This window comes from Podarcis cretensis (assembly GCF_951804945.1).
Source record: "Podarcis cretensis genome assembly, chromosome: 5".
NCBI classification, from domain to species: domain Eukaryota; kingdom Metazoa; phylum Chordata; class Lepidosauria; order Squamata; family Lacertidae; genus Podarcis; species Podarcis cretensis.
The window spans coordinates 63,459,478-63,479,342 of NC_137174.1; the positions used below are offsets into that span (position 1 = coordinate 63,459,478).

Sequence of the window (19,865 nt, forward strand, 5' to 3'; positions counted from 1 at the left end):
AACGATTTAGACGGAAGTGGGCATACACACGAAAGTTCATACCAGCAACAAACTTAGTTGGTCTTTAAGGTCCTACTGGAAGAAATTTTTTTTGTCTGTACTGTAATGTACTCCACATCCCGCTGCAAGTTGGGGTTGGCACTGAGGCTGAGCAAGATCTTCTTTGGCAATCACTCGTAGCAATGCAGCCCAGGGCTGCTATCGCCCACGTCTTAGATGGGAGTATTGCGGCTTCTAACAGCCCTTCAGCGTAATTCGCTGTCAGAGGAGGGAACGAGACTAGGTTGGCTTTCCATTCATCACCTTATGCAAAACACGACCTCTCAGGCTACACAAACGATTCCTTCCATTCCGAGGCCAGATCCAGCGCCCACTTGCACGCAGAAGCCCTCGTGCTCCGTTTGGTCCGTTGACTTGCATACCAGATGGGTTGCACTTTGGACAAAAACTCTGAAAAGACGCCACGTTTCCCCACGAGTGGCAACCAAGCTAGAAAATCTATACTGATTTGGGTTGTGAGGCCCGCTTCCCAACGTCGCCTATGGAGAACTGCGGGCTTTCTTCACTGATTACCATTATTCCTGCTCCCCTCCGAAGCGAGGAATGAAATAAAGTCAGAAAAGTCGATGGAAAACGTTTGAGGTTCGCTCTACCTATTTCTACCTCTAGGGAGAGAACGAAGAGCCTCCTCCGGGAGCGGCCTCTCTATGGTAAAGGTCAACCGGAAGTGGCTCCTCGGATGGTTCCGGTGACCCGAGGCGCGACAGCTGGCGCCGGATCCGACTCCCCTCGTCACTGCCTGAGCTATGGCGGGCACGGCGCTGAAGCGGCTGATGGCGGAGTATAAACGTGAGTGGGGAGGCGAGGGCAGGCGCCCCCGGGGTCTCTGAGGGAGAGGCGGGAGCTACGAAGCGGCGGCACCGGCCGTTTCTCCGGACTCCGTTGCTGGGGGTGGCGGTGGGGCTGGTGGGTGGCAGTCCCGGCCGGCTTCGGAGCGATGCTTCCGAGTCCCTTGGCCGTTGCTCCCCTCACTCCTCGTCGAGCTGCTCCGTCCAGTCACGCCAGTCTCTGGCACCCCCAGCCAGGGCAGACATTCAGCAGGCGCAAGGGAAACTCCCTTTGCTGGATCGCACCAGCGGAGGCCGTGAAATGGGCTTTGGCTTTTGGAGCCTGAACTGCCCCTAAGCCCCCACATCAGTCCCCTGTAGGTGGAAATCTGGTGCGTCGAGAGAGAAGAGTTTCTCTCCAGTGCCATCAGGCCCGCCCAGTATAGTCAATGGGAATTGTAGCATAGCTGTCAACTTTCCCCTTTTCTTGCGAGGAATCCTATTCGGAATGAGGGAATTTCCCTTAAAAAAAGGGAAACCTTGACAGCTATGAATTGTAGTCCAACATTGTCCAAAGGGCCATGGGTTCTCCAAGCCTTGGTTCACTCTATATAGTAGTATTCTTCTTGACATGTTTTTTTTATGTGCAAAAGGTGTGGGGTGTTTTCTTTAGGCGGTATATCAATTTCCTAAGTCCCTTTGGTGGTTTATATTTGAAAAACAAAACAAAATTTTCATAATGGCATATTGTAATAATCGCTACCGTCTGAAGTGTTAGCAACGCAGCCGAGACTTCAGCGCTTGCTTCTCTTTTGTGTCTGAAGTAGACAGCACCAAACAGAGGGTTCTGCTGTGCTGTTCTATTTAAGAACCTGAACAGAAATACGAGAGTTAGTTTTTGCTGTGTGGAAGGCGTTTTGTTTGGTCATTCAGTTACCAGTGTGTAAGAGAACTTGGAATGATGATGCCAAAAAGAAGGTAATATTTTTCATATAGACTGCTTAGGAAGTCTACAGTAGACAAACCTAGTGCCATATTAGCTAATCATGAGAAACCCTTAACAGGGCTGTCAGCTACGGTTGCTGCAGTCAGCTATGTATCCCAGTGTTTGACATTTGCCCCAGGTGCGTGGCATTTCCAGGTAGGACTAAAAGAGGCTCCAGCTCTAAGTTCTGGAAAGATGCTGCTCATTGAGTATTGAGCTCAATAGATCAATGATCTTACTCTGCATAAGGCAGTTTCTTGTGTTTCTTGCAGCAGAGCCTATGGGAAAGCGCTGGACTAAGGGAAAAAAATCCTGTTAATATAGCAGTCTTGTCAAATTTATATCATTAGGTATAAAGGTAAAGCTACTTTCATGTGTTTAACTCTGAATGGTAGTACATAAACACAAAAATTAACAAATACATGGCTCACTTATGTGGGATGGAAATTTCTCCAGTGCTTTATTTTCCACAGAAAAGTTTCTGTTTCGTAAGTTTAACAGTAACAGTGAATAGAGGCCAATTGCAGAAGCAGTACAGTATTAAGCAAGGTGGACTTTTCAATATACTTTTTTAGCTTTGTTTACTAAATACAAGTAAAATAAATGTGCTAAATAAGACCACTCTCTAGGGCATCAGTTAGCTTTCCAATGCAAGTTAGGGTAATTTGCAAATGAAATTCATTTTTCCTGGAAAAAAACATTAAATATTCATATGATTCTATGATTTTTAATTGTATTTTAATAGATTATGTTATGTCTTACATTTTATTGCATTACAGTTTGAATTCTATGGAGTAAATATAATAAAATAGATATGAAATAAAGGGAACAACAAAAATACAATTAAAAAATCATACAACATCTACCAGAGCACATGATAATTGCTTCCATAGGCAGAAAAATCATTAAGTAGTCTGCCAAGACCCTCAGCAATCTTCAAGTAGTCCATGGTGGGGGGAGTTTGAGAACCACTTTTTTTTAAACAATCATTTGATGCTGATATTTGCATCTTCTCCACTAGAGAGAGCAATAACTCCTCTTTTCCCTCGACTTCTCCTGTCCTCTTCTCCTGCCCTCATCTCACATTCTAGATCTTATTGTTGTAAACAACTAGAAAAGTGGTAAGAATATGCCAGCCTTCCTCATCCTGTGACTAATGTGAGTTGCAGTCCAAAACACCTCTGCAGGGTCCTAGGTTTTGGAATGCTGGAGTCTGCATTTGTTAATGAACACTGTGGGTCAGATTCAGCTAACTGGCTCTGCTAGCACAACAGGCCTTTTGCCCCTGTCAGCCCCAAGGTGCCCTGCACACAGCCCCCAAATTGGCTTGTAGGGGTGGTCAGTAGAACTCCCAAGAGCAGAGCATGGGGGAGGAGAGAGGAAATTGTTCCACCAGGCAAGCAGAAATGCTTGCACTGATAGAACATGATGTGGAATTCTTTCCAGTTTAGGAATCAGGAAGCCTAATAGATTCCATCTGCTAAAATAAATAAAAACTTGAATAGCTGTAAGATCGCATGCTTAATGCTTGCTGACTGTATTCATATACATACTTTTGCATGCCTCAATATAAATGATAGAATGCAAGCTTGTTTTATATATAAAACAAGTCATCTCTGTGGCAGTGAGAACTAGATTTAAGAATATAAGAAAAGCCTGCTGGATCAGACCAGTGGCCCGTCTATTTATTTTTTATTTTTTAAATTTGTATACTGCCCTTCATCCATGGATCTCAGGGCAGTTCACAACATAAAAATGCAAGATAAAAACATAAAACAACTAATAAAAACAGCACCCCCCAAAACTAATAACCCCCTCCCTCAAACACATTTAAAAGGGTATAAGATGCTAATCAGTCAATGACCTATTTAAAGAGGAACATTTTCACCTGGTGCCTAAACGTATAATGAAGGTGCCAGCCAAACCTCCTTGGGGAGCCACTGCAGAAAAGGCCCATTCTTGTGTTGCCACATCTGGATCTCTTGTGGAGGAGGCATGTGAAGAAGGGCCTCTTATGATGATCACAGGGTCCAGGTATGGAGAGAGGTTGTTCTTGCAGTCCTGAGCAATTTAAGGCTTTATAAGTCACAACCAGCACTTTGAATTGGGCCCACAAACTAATTGGCAGCCATCGCAGTCCTGTATCCTGTTCTCAGAGTAGTCAACCAGATGCATCTAGGAAGCATGCGAGCAGGACCCAAGCCTGACAACAACGGTGGTTTCCAGCAACTGGTATTCAGAGGCATACTGCTTCCAGTGGTGGAGGGTGAACATTTTAAAGAGAGAACTGGGTTTCCATGAATACTGATAATGCATGCTTACTTGGAAGTAAGTCCAGTTGTATTTGATGAGGCTTATTCCCTTGTGAATGTGCTTACCCTAACAAACAAACAAACAAGCAAACAAACAAACAAACAAAATAGCAGGATATAAAGTTTACTCTTGTTCTAAATCATTTCCCTGTGTTGAGTTATCTGTTATTGCTGTCAGAAATTATTGTGGCCATATAGATTGTTTTTGTGGTATTAATTAATGAAACGAGGAAAAATACTTTAAAATATTTATTCTTAATTTTAGAGTTGACCTTGAATCCACCAGAAGGCATAGTAGCTGGTAAGGAATCCTATTTATTTTATATCTGTATACTTTGACATTAGAAAACCTTAAATAAAATAATACATTTTGTCTTTAAATAGGGCCTATGAATGAAGAAAATTTCTTTGAATGGGAAGCTTTGATAATGTAAGTTTATAAGCTATTATTCTTTTAAAATTATATCTACATACATTTTGCTGGTGGACCTCAGAGAACAAAAAGTAATCCTATGTGCATCTTTTAATAAATGGAGTATCAAGTTTAGGGATTCCCCTGAAACAGTTCAGGTTGCATTTATCCACCTGCCAACACAAGTCTTCTTAATACGTTCTGAAAAGATAAAAGCTTTGCCAACTTGCAAAGAGGGCGAGTTGTCGAGTTCAATAATAATCTCGTTTTCTTGTCTTAAATGAAACAAAAAGCAATGTTTGCCAACCAAGCAGGCTTCTCCTTTTTGTTGAATTCATATGTACAGAAAGAACTTAAGAGTTTTGCATGCCACCACACCTTCTGGGACAGACTCAGATAATGAAGAAGAGAAATAGTGTTAGTGTCTTGAATTTCACCTAGTTTATTCATAGCCACGTAGGAACAAGAAAGACTTTTCAGCATTGTGCTCTCACCTACGAGGTGTTTTTTTTAATTGAGATGAAACAGGCGGTGAAATTGTTGAGGTCTAGCCAACCGTAGGGGAGTTATTTTCCACGTTTATCTTAACAAGGGTTTGTGCATCCCATTTTCACTCAAAGGGGACCTTGGCTGTTGTAAAGACTTGGCCTTTCTTTACCATAGCCCCAACTTTTGGGGTTTGTCTTGTGAAGTTTGCAGATGGCTCAACTTGCCACTGCCAGGGAATGTCTAAAAATGTTTCAGAAATGAAGAGTACAGACAATGGGAACACAAACAATATGACACAAGTCTCAAGATCTGGAATTTCTCTAAGTCCAGTTTTCCTCTTCTGAAGTGCACTCTTTCTGTGTTATTTGGCAATGTGCTGTATAAAATTTCAGATAGGATCATAGCTCTGGAAAATTGTAGCAGTACAGTATGCATTAAGACACACTGGAAGAAATGAAAATAGTCTCTATACCATTGATCTGGGAGGCTTTTTCTAATGAGAAAGGCGGGTGTTAAAGTAACAAGCTACCTGTTACAAGTTTGCTGCAAGTTTTGATTGTGTGGCCATAGCTGATAGAATAGAGAAACACACGCTTAATTTTGTGCATCAGGCAAATTGCAAGAAAATAAACTTTGGATTATAATAAACCAGTGCTTTGGAAGGAAGTGTGGCCAGTATACAGCAGGGTCAATTTTGTAGCTCTTAAATACCAAATGTTATTTTTCGCCTTGTAACACATGTACACATGGAAAGAGTACTTTGAACATTTTTTCAAGGAATTTGTGTATCAGCATCTTCCCTTCCCATTGTGGTGGTGGTGTAATCAAGGGCTGCACTGATAATGAGAGTGCCTAATTTATGAGTGGCACCAATAAAGATTAAGCTAATAATAATGAGGCATCTTTGTTCATTTACTTTGGTCCTCTGTATTAAACGCTCAGTTTGGAAGAACTACAGAGCTGTTTCATGACTTCTGAAAAATTTAATTCTATGTAGATGTGAATATCAAAGTGTAGAGTCTGAAGTTTCAGGAGTGAGATTAGAAGGGTGATGAGAATGACTGCTATTCAAACATACCAGAATTACCAAGCCTTGCATTTCATGATGAAAACTAGTATTGCTGAAACATCATAAATTGAATATTTCAGTGTGGCTAAAGCTGAAAAGAAACACTGTTTGGCATCTGATCCTAATACACTTACGTGGAATAAGACCGAATGATTTTAGCAAAAAAAAATCTTATTTAGTTTTGCTGTGTCCATCTCATGGCCAGTAGTATGTCCACTTTGGTAAAACTATGCTTGTTTTTAGGGCCTGAAAACAAGTGCTGTGATCTTGTGCACAATTTCTAAAGCAAATAAATGTTCACCTTTGATCTTGTCACATCAAAAGTGCAAATAGGCAGTGTTAGATAATGGGAATACATAAAGACTTCCAGCTTCATACCGTGTGAGTGCTGTGTTGCATAAATCAATTAACTTGATATGTGAGATTAATGTATTTTCTCTCTCTTATCAGGCTATTCTCACTTAGCTTTATTAACTTCAAAACGGATGGCATTTGAAAACTGTTAGTGCTCATTATCACAACAGTTTACCCCACTAAAATGATACAAAAGTATTCATTGTTAGAACTTGGCTAGCCTAAAGGCTGCTCTTAAAAATAACAAGTACAAATTTAAGCCAATATTTCAAAAAGCTGTCTAGAAATGTAATTATATTTCAGTTTAGTGTAAATGTTTACTTCATTGTGGAATTCCCCTTTGTGCATTGTAAGATTTTGGGAGCAGGGATTGCAGCTGCTTTCATAAAAATTGAAAAAACACACAAATGTGCTTAAAAACAATTATTATAGCATTAACTGACCTCCCATAAGTGTTTGTTCTTTTGTTCCATATGTTTATGTGAAGGTTTTCTACCCTTTTATTTTCTGTAATTGTATGTTACTGTTATAATGTTTTTGCTTATGCTCTAAGATACATGTAAATTTATGGCTGTTTATCATAATATTTTTATGTCATGTATCATTGAAACGCAAGACACCACAAACTTTTGAGAACTTCCAAGTTTTTCTTATATCTTGAGCTACATGTGAATGGTGTTTCAAGAAATAAGAGCCCTGCTAGGACCCCTCAAGTCCAGCACTCTGTTAACCAGATGCCTATGGGAAAACCACAAGCAATACATGAGATTCCTGCTCAGGACTCCCAGGAATGAGTATTTAAAAGCATATTGAATTTGTCTATCCGCTCTTTAAAGCCAATCACATTGGTGGTCATCACTGCATCTTGTTGCGAATTCAGTAGTTTAACTATGTGTTGTGTGAAGAACTACAGTCGTACCTTGGATCCTGAATGCCTTGCGAGTCAAACGTTTTGGCTCCCGAACGCCACAAACCCGGAAGTGAGTGTTCCAGTTTGTGAATGTTCTTTGGAACCCAAACATCCAACACGGCTTCCAATTGGTTGCAGGAGCTTCCTGCAGCCAATCAGAAGCCGTGCCTTGGTTTCCAAATGTTTTGGAAGTCAAACGGACTTCCGGAACGGATTCTGTTCAACTTCCGAGGTACCACTGTACTTCCTTCTGTCACTCTTGAATTTTCCAACGTTTAGCTTTTTTGAATGACTCTGGCTTCTAGAATTATGGGAGAGGGAAAAAAATCTCTCACCATCCAGGCATCATTTTATACAGTTCCATCAGGTCGTCCCCCCATTCACCTTTTTATAAACTAAAAAGCCCCATGTTGTAACCTTTCCTCATAGGGAAGTTGCTTCAGCCCCTTGATCTTTCTGTTTGTACTTTTCTGCACTATAGTTTATATTACTGTATTGCACCTAATTATCAGCAACCATTATGTACTGAGAGCTGGAAGAGTGATATACAGTCTGTAACAAGTGACTACTTGCTCAGTGTCGCTATTTTAAAGTTTATGGGGGTAAGGTGGAGGAAGTATTAACGTTTAACCCCTTAGAAATTGTAGCAGCAAAATTACCTAGACTTATTTATTATCACATTTAAAATGTAGCAAGGAAGCCTAGTGGGAACAGTGCTTAGATTAGGAATAACTTTTCTGTACAGGTTTATCATTAAGCAGTGAATTTATGATGTGCTATAGATCTAGGTGTATGAAAGTTGTGTCTCTAATGGCTGATCCAAGGTTTTTGTTTTTATTACTACTACTTATTTGTAATGCTTATTTGTAATGTAGTGCTCTGGTCCATGGGGTCATGAAAAGTCGGATTTAAAGTATTGGTATGTTCCTGCTAGTTCCCATAATGCTAGACAAAGAAAGGAGGCATGCTATTTCTCTTCTCCCAGAAGTGAGTAGCTTTTCTTGTTTAATATCAAAGAAATAGCTTAGATTGGGAAATGGTAGTTGCCTTACAAATAAAAGGCAATGATCAACTTTGATCCAGAAAGATCAACTGCCCAGGCAAATAATTTTTTTTCTAGGACCAAAAAACATCCATTTGGTTCCAGTCTAAATTTGCAAATGATTTTAAAAAAATACCTAATTGCATCCTACAATGCCATAATAGGAGGCATTAAGCATGTATTTTGATTTTATGGTGGAAGCTATATCATTTCTCCCTACTATGGTGACAGAGGCAATTTCCACGTGGGGAATGTTGGTTCAGAATGTTGCTTTGATAGTTCTGTGCTACCTAATATGGAGTCAGAGTACTGGAAAAGTTCTAACTTAGAACTTGCTCCCAGCACCTGGGAAGCTGAAATAATTTTTTCTGCTACATGTGCATAGAAATAGTGAAATAACTGGCACAGCCTTATTTAATTTCACTATTGTACCCTAACCTTTTAACAAATACTCAGGGTATATTACAAGCAAAATAAAAACAATGAAGAATGATAAAAAATAAATTGGAGCTAAATCAAAAGTATAAAAACAAAGTTACAAAGCTGTTACTTTTTATATAAATAATTTATTATCACTATGATTTAGACTTCTTCTTTTGTAGTAACTTGGAATGCATGCCAAATATCTTCTACTTCAGTGAATAGAGCGTTCATCACTTTTCATTCTTAATAACATAGATTATGGTTCCTTTAAGAGGTTAAGGTACCTGACACTGCCTATAATAGCAGAGGTTACTGCCCCATTCATATACATAAGGCTTACATTTGCAATTTCTAACACCTACTACATCCATGCTGTTGTCTCTTTGGACATTCACAGTACAGCAGAAATGCTTTCTGCTAGGGCTTAAGGGTTGTATCCAACAGTCATACACTGAATAGACCCGTTTAAATCAGTGGACCTTAGTTAGAATGACTTGGATACAACCCAGAGTGAGCAACATATATCTCATTATAAACAGAGGAACACACACACACACACACACACACACACACACACACACATACATATATATATATTCAGAAGTAAGTTCCACCAAGATCAGTGGTTTTTCCCCAGGTAAAGTATGGGATTGCATCCTGACCAGACCAAGGGAAGCATAGTGGAAACTTCAGGTGATTGAGGATCAAAAAACACTGTTCTTGTAAGCAGATAAAGGTTCTTCTAAAATAAAACATCTAAACATAGCACTTGTCAAAATTGCCTATAAACTTTGTTCAGGAGTGTTCAGAGCATATAATAGTGTTGCAAGGCCATCCCAGTCCAGGAATCACAAGTGGGTAGAGTGATAGAGTTAGTATAGTCTTGTTGCTTGAGTGTTGGATCTGAATGTGAGAACCAGCATCAAATCCTTGCTCAGGCATGAAACTATCTGGGTGGTCTTCGACAAAAGCACAGAAATTAAAGGGTGAAATAAGGCCCTCCAAGGGGTTCTGCTCAATGCACTTAAGCAATATTAGGTGAACAGATTGGAAAGAAGAACCTGTTCTGTTTTTGGAAGGAGAAACGCGTAATAGTGAAGTTATACTTGGCTAGACTATGATGGCTCCAAGATTTATTTTGCCTAGGTGATTGTTGAAGAAAAAAAGGAGGGGGATATTTTTGTTTTCTAGAGGAGGAGAAGCTGTTTAGACCCAAGAAGAAATATGCTAGAAGTGACAATGAGAAAAAATGAGAGGCACAGGTTGTGCATTTGTAGGAGGGAAATAAAATAACAATAGAGAGGTAGCAAAGGTTGAAACTTCTTCTTCTAATACTTACTACTTATGAGGACTCTAATTCTGAAATTCACCCCTATGTTTGTTGTTGTTGTTCAGCAGTGCTCAAAAACATATGTTCATTACTGTCTAGAAAAGCTATGGGCATACAGGTGGATGTTTCCACTTTGAATGGTTTAGCTTGCCAAAAATTATGGTCAGTGCTTGGTGTGTATGTAACCCCATTTATAATCTGGGTGTGCACCTTGGGTATACTTACCTTCAAAGTCTGAAGTCTGGCCAGCATGCACATCCTAATTGCGTATCCTGAAGTTGCTTTTATTACTTGAGTTGTTGTGTTAAAAACTAACGTGCACATCTTTCCATCAGACCATTATAGAAATAATAAACATTGGTTATACAATGCCTTGCAAATGGCAGTTTCTGACACTTTTGTCCATGCATTATAATAGTGTCTTCAAAGTAGCAAGATCAAGCACCTGTAGGCTATATCTCTTGACGTGCAGGCACTAAAATCTGGAACATGCCTTGGAGACAGATTGAGCATAATTGAATAAACACACCCTGGTAATTAAGCAGTGTTGTGACCTTCCTAGTAATTTAATGTGCAAGCTTTGATTTCTCTCCCTTTCAGCTTCTTGTTTTAGATTAGAGAGGATGTGAACAAGTTAACTCTTTATAATCAAGGCTTCCTTCTAAGAAAACAGCATTAATTTTTCAGTACACATTGGGTTTCACTGTAAACAAATAAGCCTTGTAAATAAGCTCACCAAAGTTACTTGTCTAATATTTTCTTTAAGTGGCACAGAAAGTAGGGTAAATGTGCTTTCCACAAATTGGGCTGGCAGTTGACATATGGAGCTGAGGGACAAGCTTCTTGTCTTCTATGACAAACTCAGAAAATTAACAAACAGGCTGAGAACAGCTAAAGAGACCTGTCCCTCCTTTGCCAGCCCACTCACTCACTTGCATGGAATTTCTTGTCACCTGTGGTTTCCAAGCAAGCTGTTGGGAGAAACAGGACCAGTTTAGTACCTATAGTGGCTCATGCTGAAGCAGCTTCTGTAGAAGTGGTTACCATCCAGCATGGAAGCTCGCATGCTGTTAATTAGCTATGACAAATCACCAGTTGTAGAATGGTAAGCAGACGAGTGTAGGGCTGTGTGGAGTGGACAGAGTTGTCTCTGATGGCCTCTTGCAGAGACCAGCAGGAAGCCCCCAGATGGGTCTTTTCTAGGGAGGGAGAAGGGCTGAGGCAGCCCATGATCCATTGGAAACTAAGCTTGCTGCTCTATGTCATGTGATAGCATTGAGCCTAATCTGGGCCTGATCACTTGGTTGCAAAAGCATAAGTGTAAGAATAGTGTGTCAGAAAAGCTGTATCCTTACTATTAGGTGAGAAAACAGGGTTTCTGATTCTCTCCTTCTGCAGTGAAAGTTGAGCCAAGTAGTAGCTTAGCTGTAGTATTTAGTGATGCATTGCCATTGAGAAAAACTTAGCACTCACCCCCTGCTGCCAAAAAAAAATCACTTTCTTAACCTGGTATTAGGAATCAGACCTCCAATATTGGATGTTACAACTTTAAAACAAAACACAATAATAACAGAGAGTTAATCCTATTTCATATTTATAGTAACAGGAGTACAACTGTATACAGCTTATGTATGTAAAGACCCCAACAGGTGGAGTGATTTAAACTGAGGCTATTTTAAATCACAAATTATATATGAAGTTAGGTGAGGGGCAGGTGGAGATGCGGCTGTCCATGTACAGTTGCATGCTGCATTAGAAAGAAAAATGTAAGCCCAGCCAAATAGGGCTTGCCATTACTGCTGACCAGCTGATTGGTGGTAACTTCAAACCCCACTTGAATAAACTTCAGATTTTTGTTCCTAGTGTGGCTTGCCATAGTACAAAGGAAAAAATGGCTCGTAGTAATGACATGTGGGCAGGCCCTGAGAATGGGGGAACTCAGGATCTGGCCCACTTGTTGTTGTTTAGTTGTTCAGTCATTTCTGACTCTTCATGACCCCATGGACCAGAGCATGCTAGGCACTCCTGTCTTCCACTGCCTCCTGTAGGTTGGTCAAACTCATGTTTGTAGCTTCGAGAACACTGTCCAACCATCTCGTCCTCAGTCATCCTCCTCCTCTTGTGCCCTCCATCTTTCCCAACGTCAGGGTCTTTTCCAGGGAGTCTTCTCTTCTCATGAGGTGGCCAGAGTATTGGAGTCTCAGCTTCAGGATCTGTCCTTCCAGTGAGCACTCAGGGCTGATTTCCTTCAGAATGGATAGGTTTGATCTTCTTGCAGACTCTCAAGAGTCTCCTCCATCTGGTCCACTAGCTGGATCTACTTCTCTGCTGCCATAGCATACAGAGCGATGCAAGTTATCCTCCAGGGGTCATTTAATGATTCCAAAATATATGGCTGTTAAACTGCCATTAGTTAACTGTCCATTGTGGAGGAAGCAAGTGGTGGTGATCCCTGCAGCACAGACTTCCCCTGCTTCTTTAGCCTTGGTTCTTGAGTATGATTGCTGACTCAGTAAGTTATCTATGGCAGTGCCAAATGTACAGCTGCATCAAAGCACTATGACTACAACATCAATTATAGTTTATCATCAACTTATTTGTGTTTAGGAAAATATATATAAACCATCCACTCATAAAATAGCCAGGTGGTGTACTACAATATATACACATAAAAACAACATGCAATAATCGTAAAACTGACTCACTCATTTTGGCAAAATCTAAACAACTGAATGGGTCTGTCAGCATAAAAGATATTCAAGAGCTCCCTGAAAGTTAGCAGCAAGGATGCTTGCCAAATCTCTACTGGATTACATCTTGGATATCCTCTTGAAGATTGATCTGTTTGAAATGGAGAATACTCTCCTAAATAGTTTATAGTTATTCAATTTATACAGTCTGGAAACTACTTCCATGTTATAATTGCATGTATCTACTAATCTAGAGACTTCCTTGTGCTGCTGAAATACTTGATTGCCATCAACTTTCATTTTTAGTAACTAATATTTTGGAACTAGTTTGAAAGTGGTGCCAACTGTTTCCATGCTGCATAGATGTAATGTTTCTTTTGTTTCAGGGGCCCAGAAGACACATGCTTTGAGTATGGCGTTTTCCCTGCTATTCTGAGTTTTCCTCTTGATTATCCTTTAAGTCCTCCAAAGATGAGGTTCACATGTGAGATGTTTCATCCCAACAGTAAGTTCTACCAATAGGTGCCTTGATGGTTTCTACATTGGTAAAGAATGTCATCAAGTCCAGCTATCTAAAAAAAGCTTAATGGACACTTCGGCTATCTGGACCTACCCTTTGATTTTTGTTGTTGTTCATTATTACACAATTAGAGAACCATGTACTTAGTCACTGGTTAACACCTTTTAACTATGTTTTACTCGTAAGCCACTTTGAATTGTGGTACAAAATAAAGCAAAGTACAAGATGTGATCTTCTGTATACCATATACCCTTAATGTAAGTAATTTCATAATGTAAAATGCCCTGAAATAGAATGGAGAAGATAGAAGGGCTGAGCTAGCCTGGGATCTGCTGGAACCTAAGCTGGTCTCACTGCCATCACATGATAGGATCAGCAACCTTGCTTCCCCATCTGAACTTCTGCCCTATCCACCTTGTGTCCATAAAGTCCTGTTGGTAGGGGAGAGGAGAGGTTTGAGTTACAGCCTGAGATTACAAATACTTGACATATAGATTTACCAATGAGATTAATTTAGTTCGTCAGTAGCTCCATTTCTGGTGATATTTTGTCTTTGTTTGCCCAACTGATAACAGTAACTAGTTGGTCTCTGCATAATTCCCATTGTCTTAAAAGAAAAAAATCACAGGGTTGAGACTTTCTGAATTCCATGTCTTTAATAACAGGAGAGCTGGATACTTCTCTAGGAGCATTATAGGCAGATGGATAGGTACCATGAAGTAGCAATTGGAGAAGAAGAACAATGATGCCCACCAAAAGCATGGACCAGATTCAATTAAATAATTGTTCTGGTGGGAATCTGTGCAATCTGGGCTTTTCTCCCCTCCCCCCCCCACCTCCTAAATCAGCTCTGCAGAGGATGAGTTAACAGTGTAATGTTGGAAAATGTCGATCAGTTCTCTTACCTGGGCAGCTGTCTTTCCACAAGGGCCGGCATTGATGCTGAAATCCAGCATCGCCTGAGCTCTGTGAGTGCAGCTTTCTCCGGATTGAAGCACAGAGTGTTTGGGGACCGGGACGTTAGCAGGGAAACCAAAATGCATGTTTACAAAACTATTGTACTACCAACCTTACTGTATGCTTGTGAAACATGGACTATTTATAAAGGCCATTGCCACTCTTAGAAAGATTCCATCAAAGGTTCTCTCTGAAATTTTTTACATGTCATTTGGGGGGACAGGCGAACTAATGCCAGTGTACTGGAAGAAACAAAGAACACCAGTGTCAAAGCAGTGATTCTTTAACATCAACTTCGTTGGACTGGTCATGTTGTTCAGATGCCTGATTTTTGTCTTCCAAAGCAACTACTCTTAAAAAATGGAAAGTGTAATGCAACAAAAGAAGTTTAAAGACTCTCTCAAGGCAAATCTTAAAAAATGTAGTATAAACACCGACAATTGGGAGACACTGGCCTGCAAGTGCTCCAGTTGGAGAACAGACTTTACCAAAAGTGTCATGGACTTTGAAGACTTTAAGCTCAGGACGAAAGGGAGAAATGTGCTAAGAGGAAGGTACATTTGGCAAACCCTCACTTTGATCAACTCCTACCCGGAAACCTATGTCCTCCCTGCAGAAGAACATGTGGATCCAGAATTGGCCTCCACAGTCACTTACGGACTCACTCTTAAGACCGTGTTCATGGAAGACAATCTTAATCGGCTGCGAGTGCTCACCAAAGAAGAAGAAAGAAGCAGCAGCAGCAGCAGCAGCAGGGCATGTGAGGGAAGATGGTTCCATCTGGCAAGCAGAAATGCTTGCACTAACAGAACAATTGTATTAGCATGATGTTGAATTCAGCTCTGTGTGATTAACTCTCTTTTCATGCATTATTTCCCCTAAGTTTGACTATTGGGACTTTCAAAGCATATCATCTTTGCATCTTATATTCATGTTCCTCTACAGAATAGAGATCCATCAAAGTCTTCTCTCCCTTTCCCTCAGCTATGGATAGACCAACAACAACCATTCCCTACCCTAAGGCTGTAATGAGGGAGTAAACACAGTAACCTATATATAGCACTTAACAAGTTTCAAACTTGCACAGAAATTAGCTGAAGGGGAGATTTGAAAATGTGCCTGGCAGCTTTCTACCACCCGTTTCACTCTGCTGTTATTTTGGGTGGAGAGTAGCTGGACAAATGGAAGAACAACCCTGGGGGGCATGAGAGAGAAAATAAAAGTGAAGAGCCAAATCTCTCTCCCAGTCGGTTAGAAGAGCAATACCAATTTATATTTGTAGCATGGTCTTTCTCCATCTCATTCAAAGTGAAAAACAGTAAAATGGCACAAAACACTAGTGCAAGGCAGACTGTTAAAAGTGCACCAAAGGTTTGTTGAATTTTAAAAATCTAGCATCTTTTAGGCTGTAGACCTACTTGTTAGGGGAGTATTTTGGGGAGGCGGAACTTGTCCTTCTATTTTAAGACACCTTAAAATAAGAACTAATGTCAGTGTAATCCTATGCACGCCTAACTGGAAGTAAATTCTATTGTGTTATATGAGATTTATTCCCATGTAAAAGGATTAGAATTGTAGCCTAAAATGCATAAACGATGGAAGTGTTTGGACAGAAAGCATGTGGGGAAACATATTACACTGGAGAATTTGGAATCCCTCAGAAATTGATCTATTGACCCCTCCTTTTTATCTAGAAAGATGTGTGTTTTAAGAATATTAGCTCTGTAGTTGCAAAAAGTATACTGTTGCCTCCTAGATTCTTCCACTTTCTTTCTGTTTTTCTTAAATGACTGTTGTGTAGGGGAGGCTAAATAACAAAATACTTTTCTTCTCCACAGTTTATCCAGATGGGAGAGTTTGTATTTCTATTCTTCATGCTCCTGGGGATGATCCTATGGGCTATGAGAGCAGCGCAGAACGATGGAGCCCAGTACAGAGCGTGGAGAAGATCCTCTTGTCAGTGGTCAGCATGCTGGCAGGTATGAGTTCATCTCCAAACACAAAGCTAGGAAAGCTGTTCAAGCAGCAACCAATTAATGGGCTGCTAAAATAACAAGAGTTTCAGCAGCCACCTTAGAAGCTGTTTAGCTATGGTTCTCTTTTATGTCGTCTACTGTTCCCTTAGATTTGGCATTGGCTTTTCTTTAAGATAAATTGTGTCTACGAAGAGAAGAAGTGACCAATTTAATCAATGTCTTGCTTCCACCTTCCCAAATGTAAGCAGTCCACCTTCCCAAATGTAAGCCTTTATGTTGCTACTTTTGAAGACTGGAGAATAAGGCTGTCACTGGCTACTAGCCACAATGACTATGTTGTACCTACACTGTTGAAGACAATATGCCTCTGAATGCCAGTATCTGGGATTCGCAGCTGTTGTGCTCAGGATCTTCATGCAAGAACAGAGTGCTGGACTAGATGGGCCTTCGGCCTGATCCAGCAAGGGCTCCTTAGGATGAGTTGAAAATCCTATGTTCAGATAGTTCATTGTTTACCTAAATAGAAGAAAGTTGTTACTCTCCCTCTATGGCAAAGTGCAAGGCAAGCTGATGAACTGCAGTATGTTCAGACGACAAGGGTGAAAAATACTACTCATTCTGGCATTGAAATAGTCATTATTTGAGGTCTTATTTCTGTAAGCCACTGCGGACATGAATGGTATGTGCTTATGCACATAAACTTTGGCTTAAGTAAATCTCAAGGAATTGTGAGATTTGCTTTAATTAAGAAACCACCATTCTACTAATTTGCTGTCAAAACAGCTACAAATTTAACAACAACAACCAAATACCAATTCAAAATCAAACTTATAGGTCCAATTTAAATGAAGATGGAGTAGCTCAGACCGTCAAATGTGGGTTGCCAAACTAAATTGTTCAGTGAACCAGCTTCACCACCTAACCTACAATCCTGGAGTTGTTTTCAGTCCCTATATGTACTGGCAGTTTTCTGTGTCTGTTGATGCCTCAAATTCTGCGACTCCATTTCTTTAACACAGTACATGTGCAGTTGTGGTATAGTGTAAATACTTAGTAGCCCCATTAAAATATTGGTTGGGTCAGTGATCCATGTATAGAGTCCAGTACATTGTGTACCTTTCAGTTCTGCAAGGTGGTCTAGGGTGCCAGCAATCCTTGGAAGCAGTAGGGAAGGAAATTGAAGAGGCAGAGCACCAGTCAGAGTCTTAGGGTGCATTCAGATGTAATGCTAAACCCAATTTTTCTTTTATTTCCCTTTTCAGAACCGAATGATGAGAGTGGAGCCAATGTGGATGCTTCTAAAATGTGGCGGGAAGACAGAGAGCAGTTTAACAAAATAGCCAAGCAAATAGTCCAGAAATCACTTGGGCTTTAAAAAAAGGAAGGAACTGAGACATTTGACAATCATAGTATTTGATCTTTTATCAGGCAGACACATGGCAGTACTCCGTGTTGATAGGAAAAAGCAAATCTTGCAAAATTGTTGACTGGGTGTCTTAATACCACACACATCCTCTCTCCCCCCTCTCTTCCCTTTTTGTTTACTCTTTTGAGGGCGGGGGATCTTCCTCCATCTAAGACATGTAAGTAGCTGCAATACAAGTGGATTTAGTCATAGGAGAAAGGTTGCATAGTGCTGTGGTTTCTTTGCACTAGTGAAAGCATGGGAGCATTGCATAGCGTCTGTGTCTCTTCAGTTATGTTTATATTTTCCTAACCCTTTTCAGTGCAGTACTGTGCACTTTCTGGTAATGGGGTTGAGAAGATCTATGAATTAATAACTGCCCAGAACCATGGAAAGCTGCTGAAACACCATTGGACTCCCTTGTCTGGAAATGGAGAAATGCCGTTCTAAGGATGTCTTACTTCATAACTGGATGTAACTTTTGAAGGCCTCAGATTCTCTCCTCCTTAAGACCACAAAGCAACCACACCTGAAGTCAAATGAGAACATAGTTAAGCTGCTGGGCAAGAGTATTTTGAGAGCAAGTGAATTACTGTATCTAATTGAGGTAAATCAGAGAAGAAGTGGCCAATGTAATCAGTGTCTTGCAGCAGTCCACCTTCCCAAATGTAAGCCTTCATGTTGCTACTTTTGAAAGCCTTCAAGCACTATTGAGTTCCTCTTAAGACATTATTTGAACTTGGTACAACTCCAGAAAGTTTGATAAATAATCCTCATTTCTAAAATGTATTGGTTTCCTTTAACAGCTATGTCTACTCATAAGATATGCTGGAAATACCTTGTATTGCAGCAGAGCAGTCTTTCCAAAGTTAATCTTCCGTCCTCAGCTGACAGCACTTAAACCTAATGCAAAGAGGCTGTCTTGAATCTAATGTCACCCAAAATGTATTCCTAATAGAAATCTGGAGAACAAAATCAAGTTTGAATATTATTTGAATTAGAAGGACTTGATGGTATTCAACTTCAGTTACTCTTTTATTTTCCTGAGTGTGCTGTGGGAGGGAATCTTTATCTTGGAAACACTAGACTAAGTAGTACTAGACATCCCCTAGTTTCTTAGTCTAGTACCAGGAAAATAAAAGTTATTGCTTTACTTTCTTACTGGCTGGGAACAACTGAGCAGTAAACTGGTTCTTGATGTGTATTTCAAAGCCAGGTTATATAGCAGGTGACAACCATTTCTTACTATGTCTGTACTACTTTAGAATGCCAAATTTAAAGTTACATGGCAAGAAATACTATTAATATCTCTTGCTTAAGCTTGCATTTTAATTACTTTTATACTGTTTACAATTTAATCAATTTCTGATTGAGAGGGATTATCATTCTCTGAAATTTCATGCATTGAAATTCAATTTCATATATTTTTTTTTACAGTGGCATACTTTCCAGGAAAAATAGCTCTCATAATGTGATCAGTCCACAGCAGAAGCTGAATCTAGGCATTTTTTTAGCAGCATGAAGCCCTGACTTCACGAGAGTGGTTTTCTGTGGGAGTTGTGCCTGAATTAGAAGACCTTTCTACTTTAAAAGGTTTTGAGAAAGAGAAGTTACTTTGGGCATGGATTAGGGGAGGGTGGAAGTAGTAGTATTTTTCCGAAACAACAAGTGGTGGTTTTCATGGCAAATGAGAGGTTTTTATTTATTCTACAAGTTGTAATTTAGTTTGACAAGTCCAACAAGACAGCAGCATGGAAAGAAGGTGCTCTTTGTTTAATGGTGATTACATATGGGAAAGCTGTCCTGGTCTTACACAGTATTCAAGTGTATTTAAACACATTGTTTTATATTGGACATGAATATTGCCAATGAAAATAAATGCATATTTTCCTTAAAGTACAAAATCACTTGTACTGCTGTTTTTGGGAGATGTCCTTCTTTAACACATGCTACATGTAGAAGAGAGTGTATTTACCTCAGATTCAATGCGACCATGAGAGAATGTGGGGGTCTTACAGATTGTAGAAAATGAATTGTAGAGTTGGAAGGGACACCCAGGGTCATCTAGTCCAACCCCCTGCAACGCAGGAATCCTGTCCACAGTCATCCTTGGGTGGGCTTAAACCAGCAAGAGACATACAGTATATTTTTTTGCTCCACGTGT

At 40.1% G+C, this 19,865-nt stretch overlaps 1 protein-coding gene across 2 annotated transcripts; it reads left to right on the plus strand.

Annotated features, from left to right (window-relative positions):
- Positions 1-696: 696 nt before the first annotated feature.
- On the plus strand, positions 697-19,605 carry UBE2G2 (ubiquitin conjugating enzyme E2 G2). 2 transcript variants are annotated; one of them, XM_079976946.1, is made up of 6 exons: positions 697-849; positions 4,390-4,425; positions 4,509-4,554; positions 13,230-13,348; positions 16,159-16,299; positions 17,559-19,605. In XM_079976946.1, exons 1-6 carry the CDS (start codon positions 807-809, stop codon positions 17,669-17,671), a joined length of 498 nt encoding a protein of 165 aa, XP_079833072.1. In that variant the 5' UTR covers positions 697-806; the 3' UTR covers positions 17,672-19,605. The 2 variants fall into 2 exon arrangements, with proteins under 2 accessions (XP_079833072.1, XP_079833073.1); XM_079976947.1 differs by lacking the exons at positions 4,390-4,425; positions 4,509-4,554 and having other exon boundaries at positions 766-849.
- The last annotated feature ends 260 nt before the right edge of the window (positions 19,606-19,865 follow it).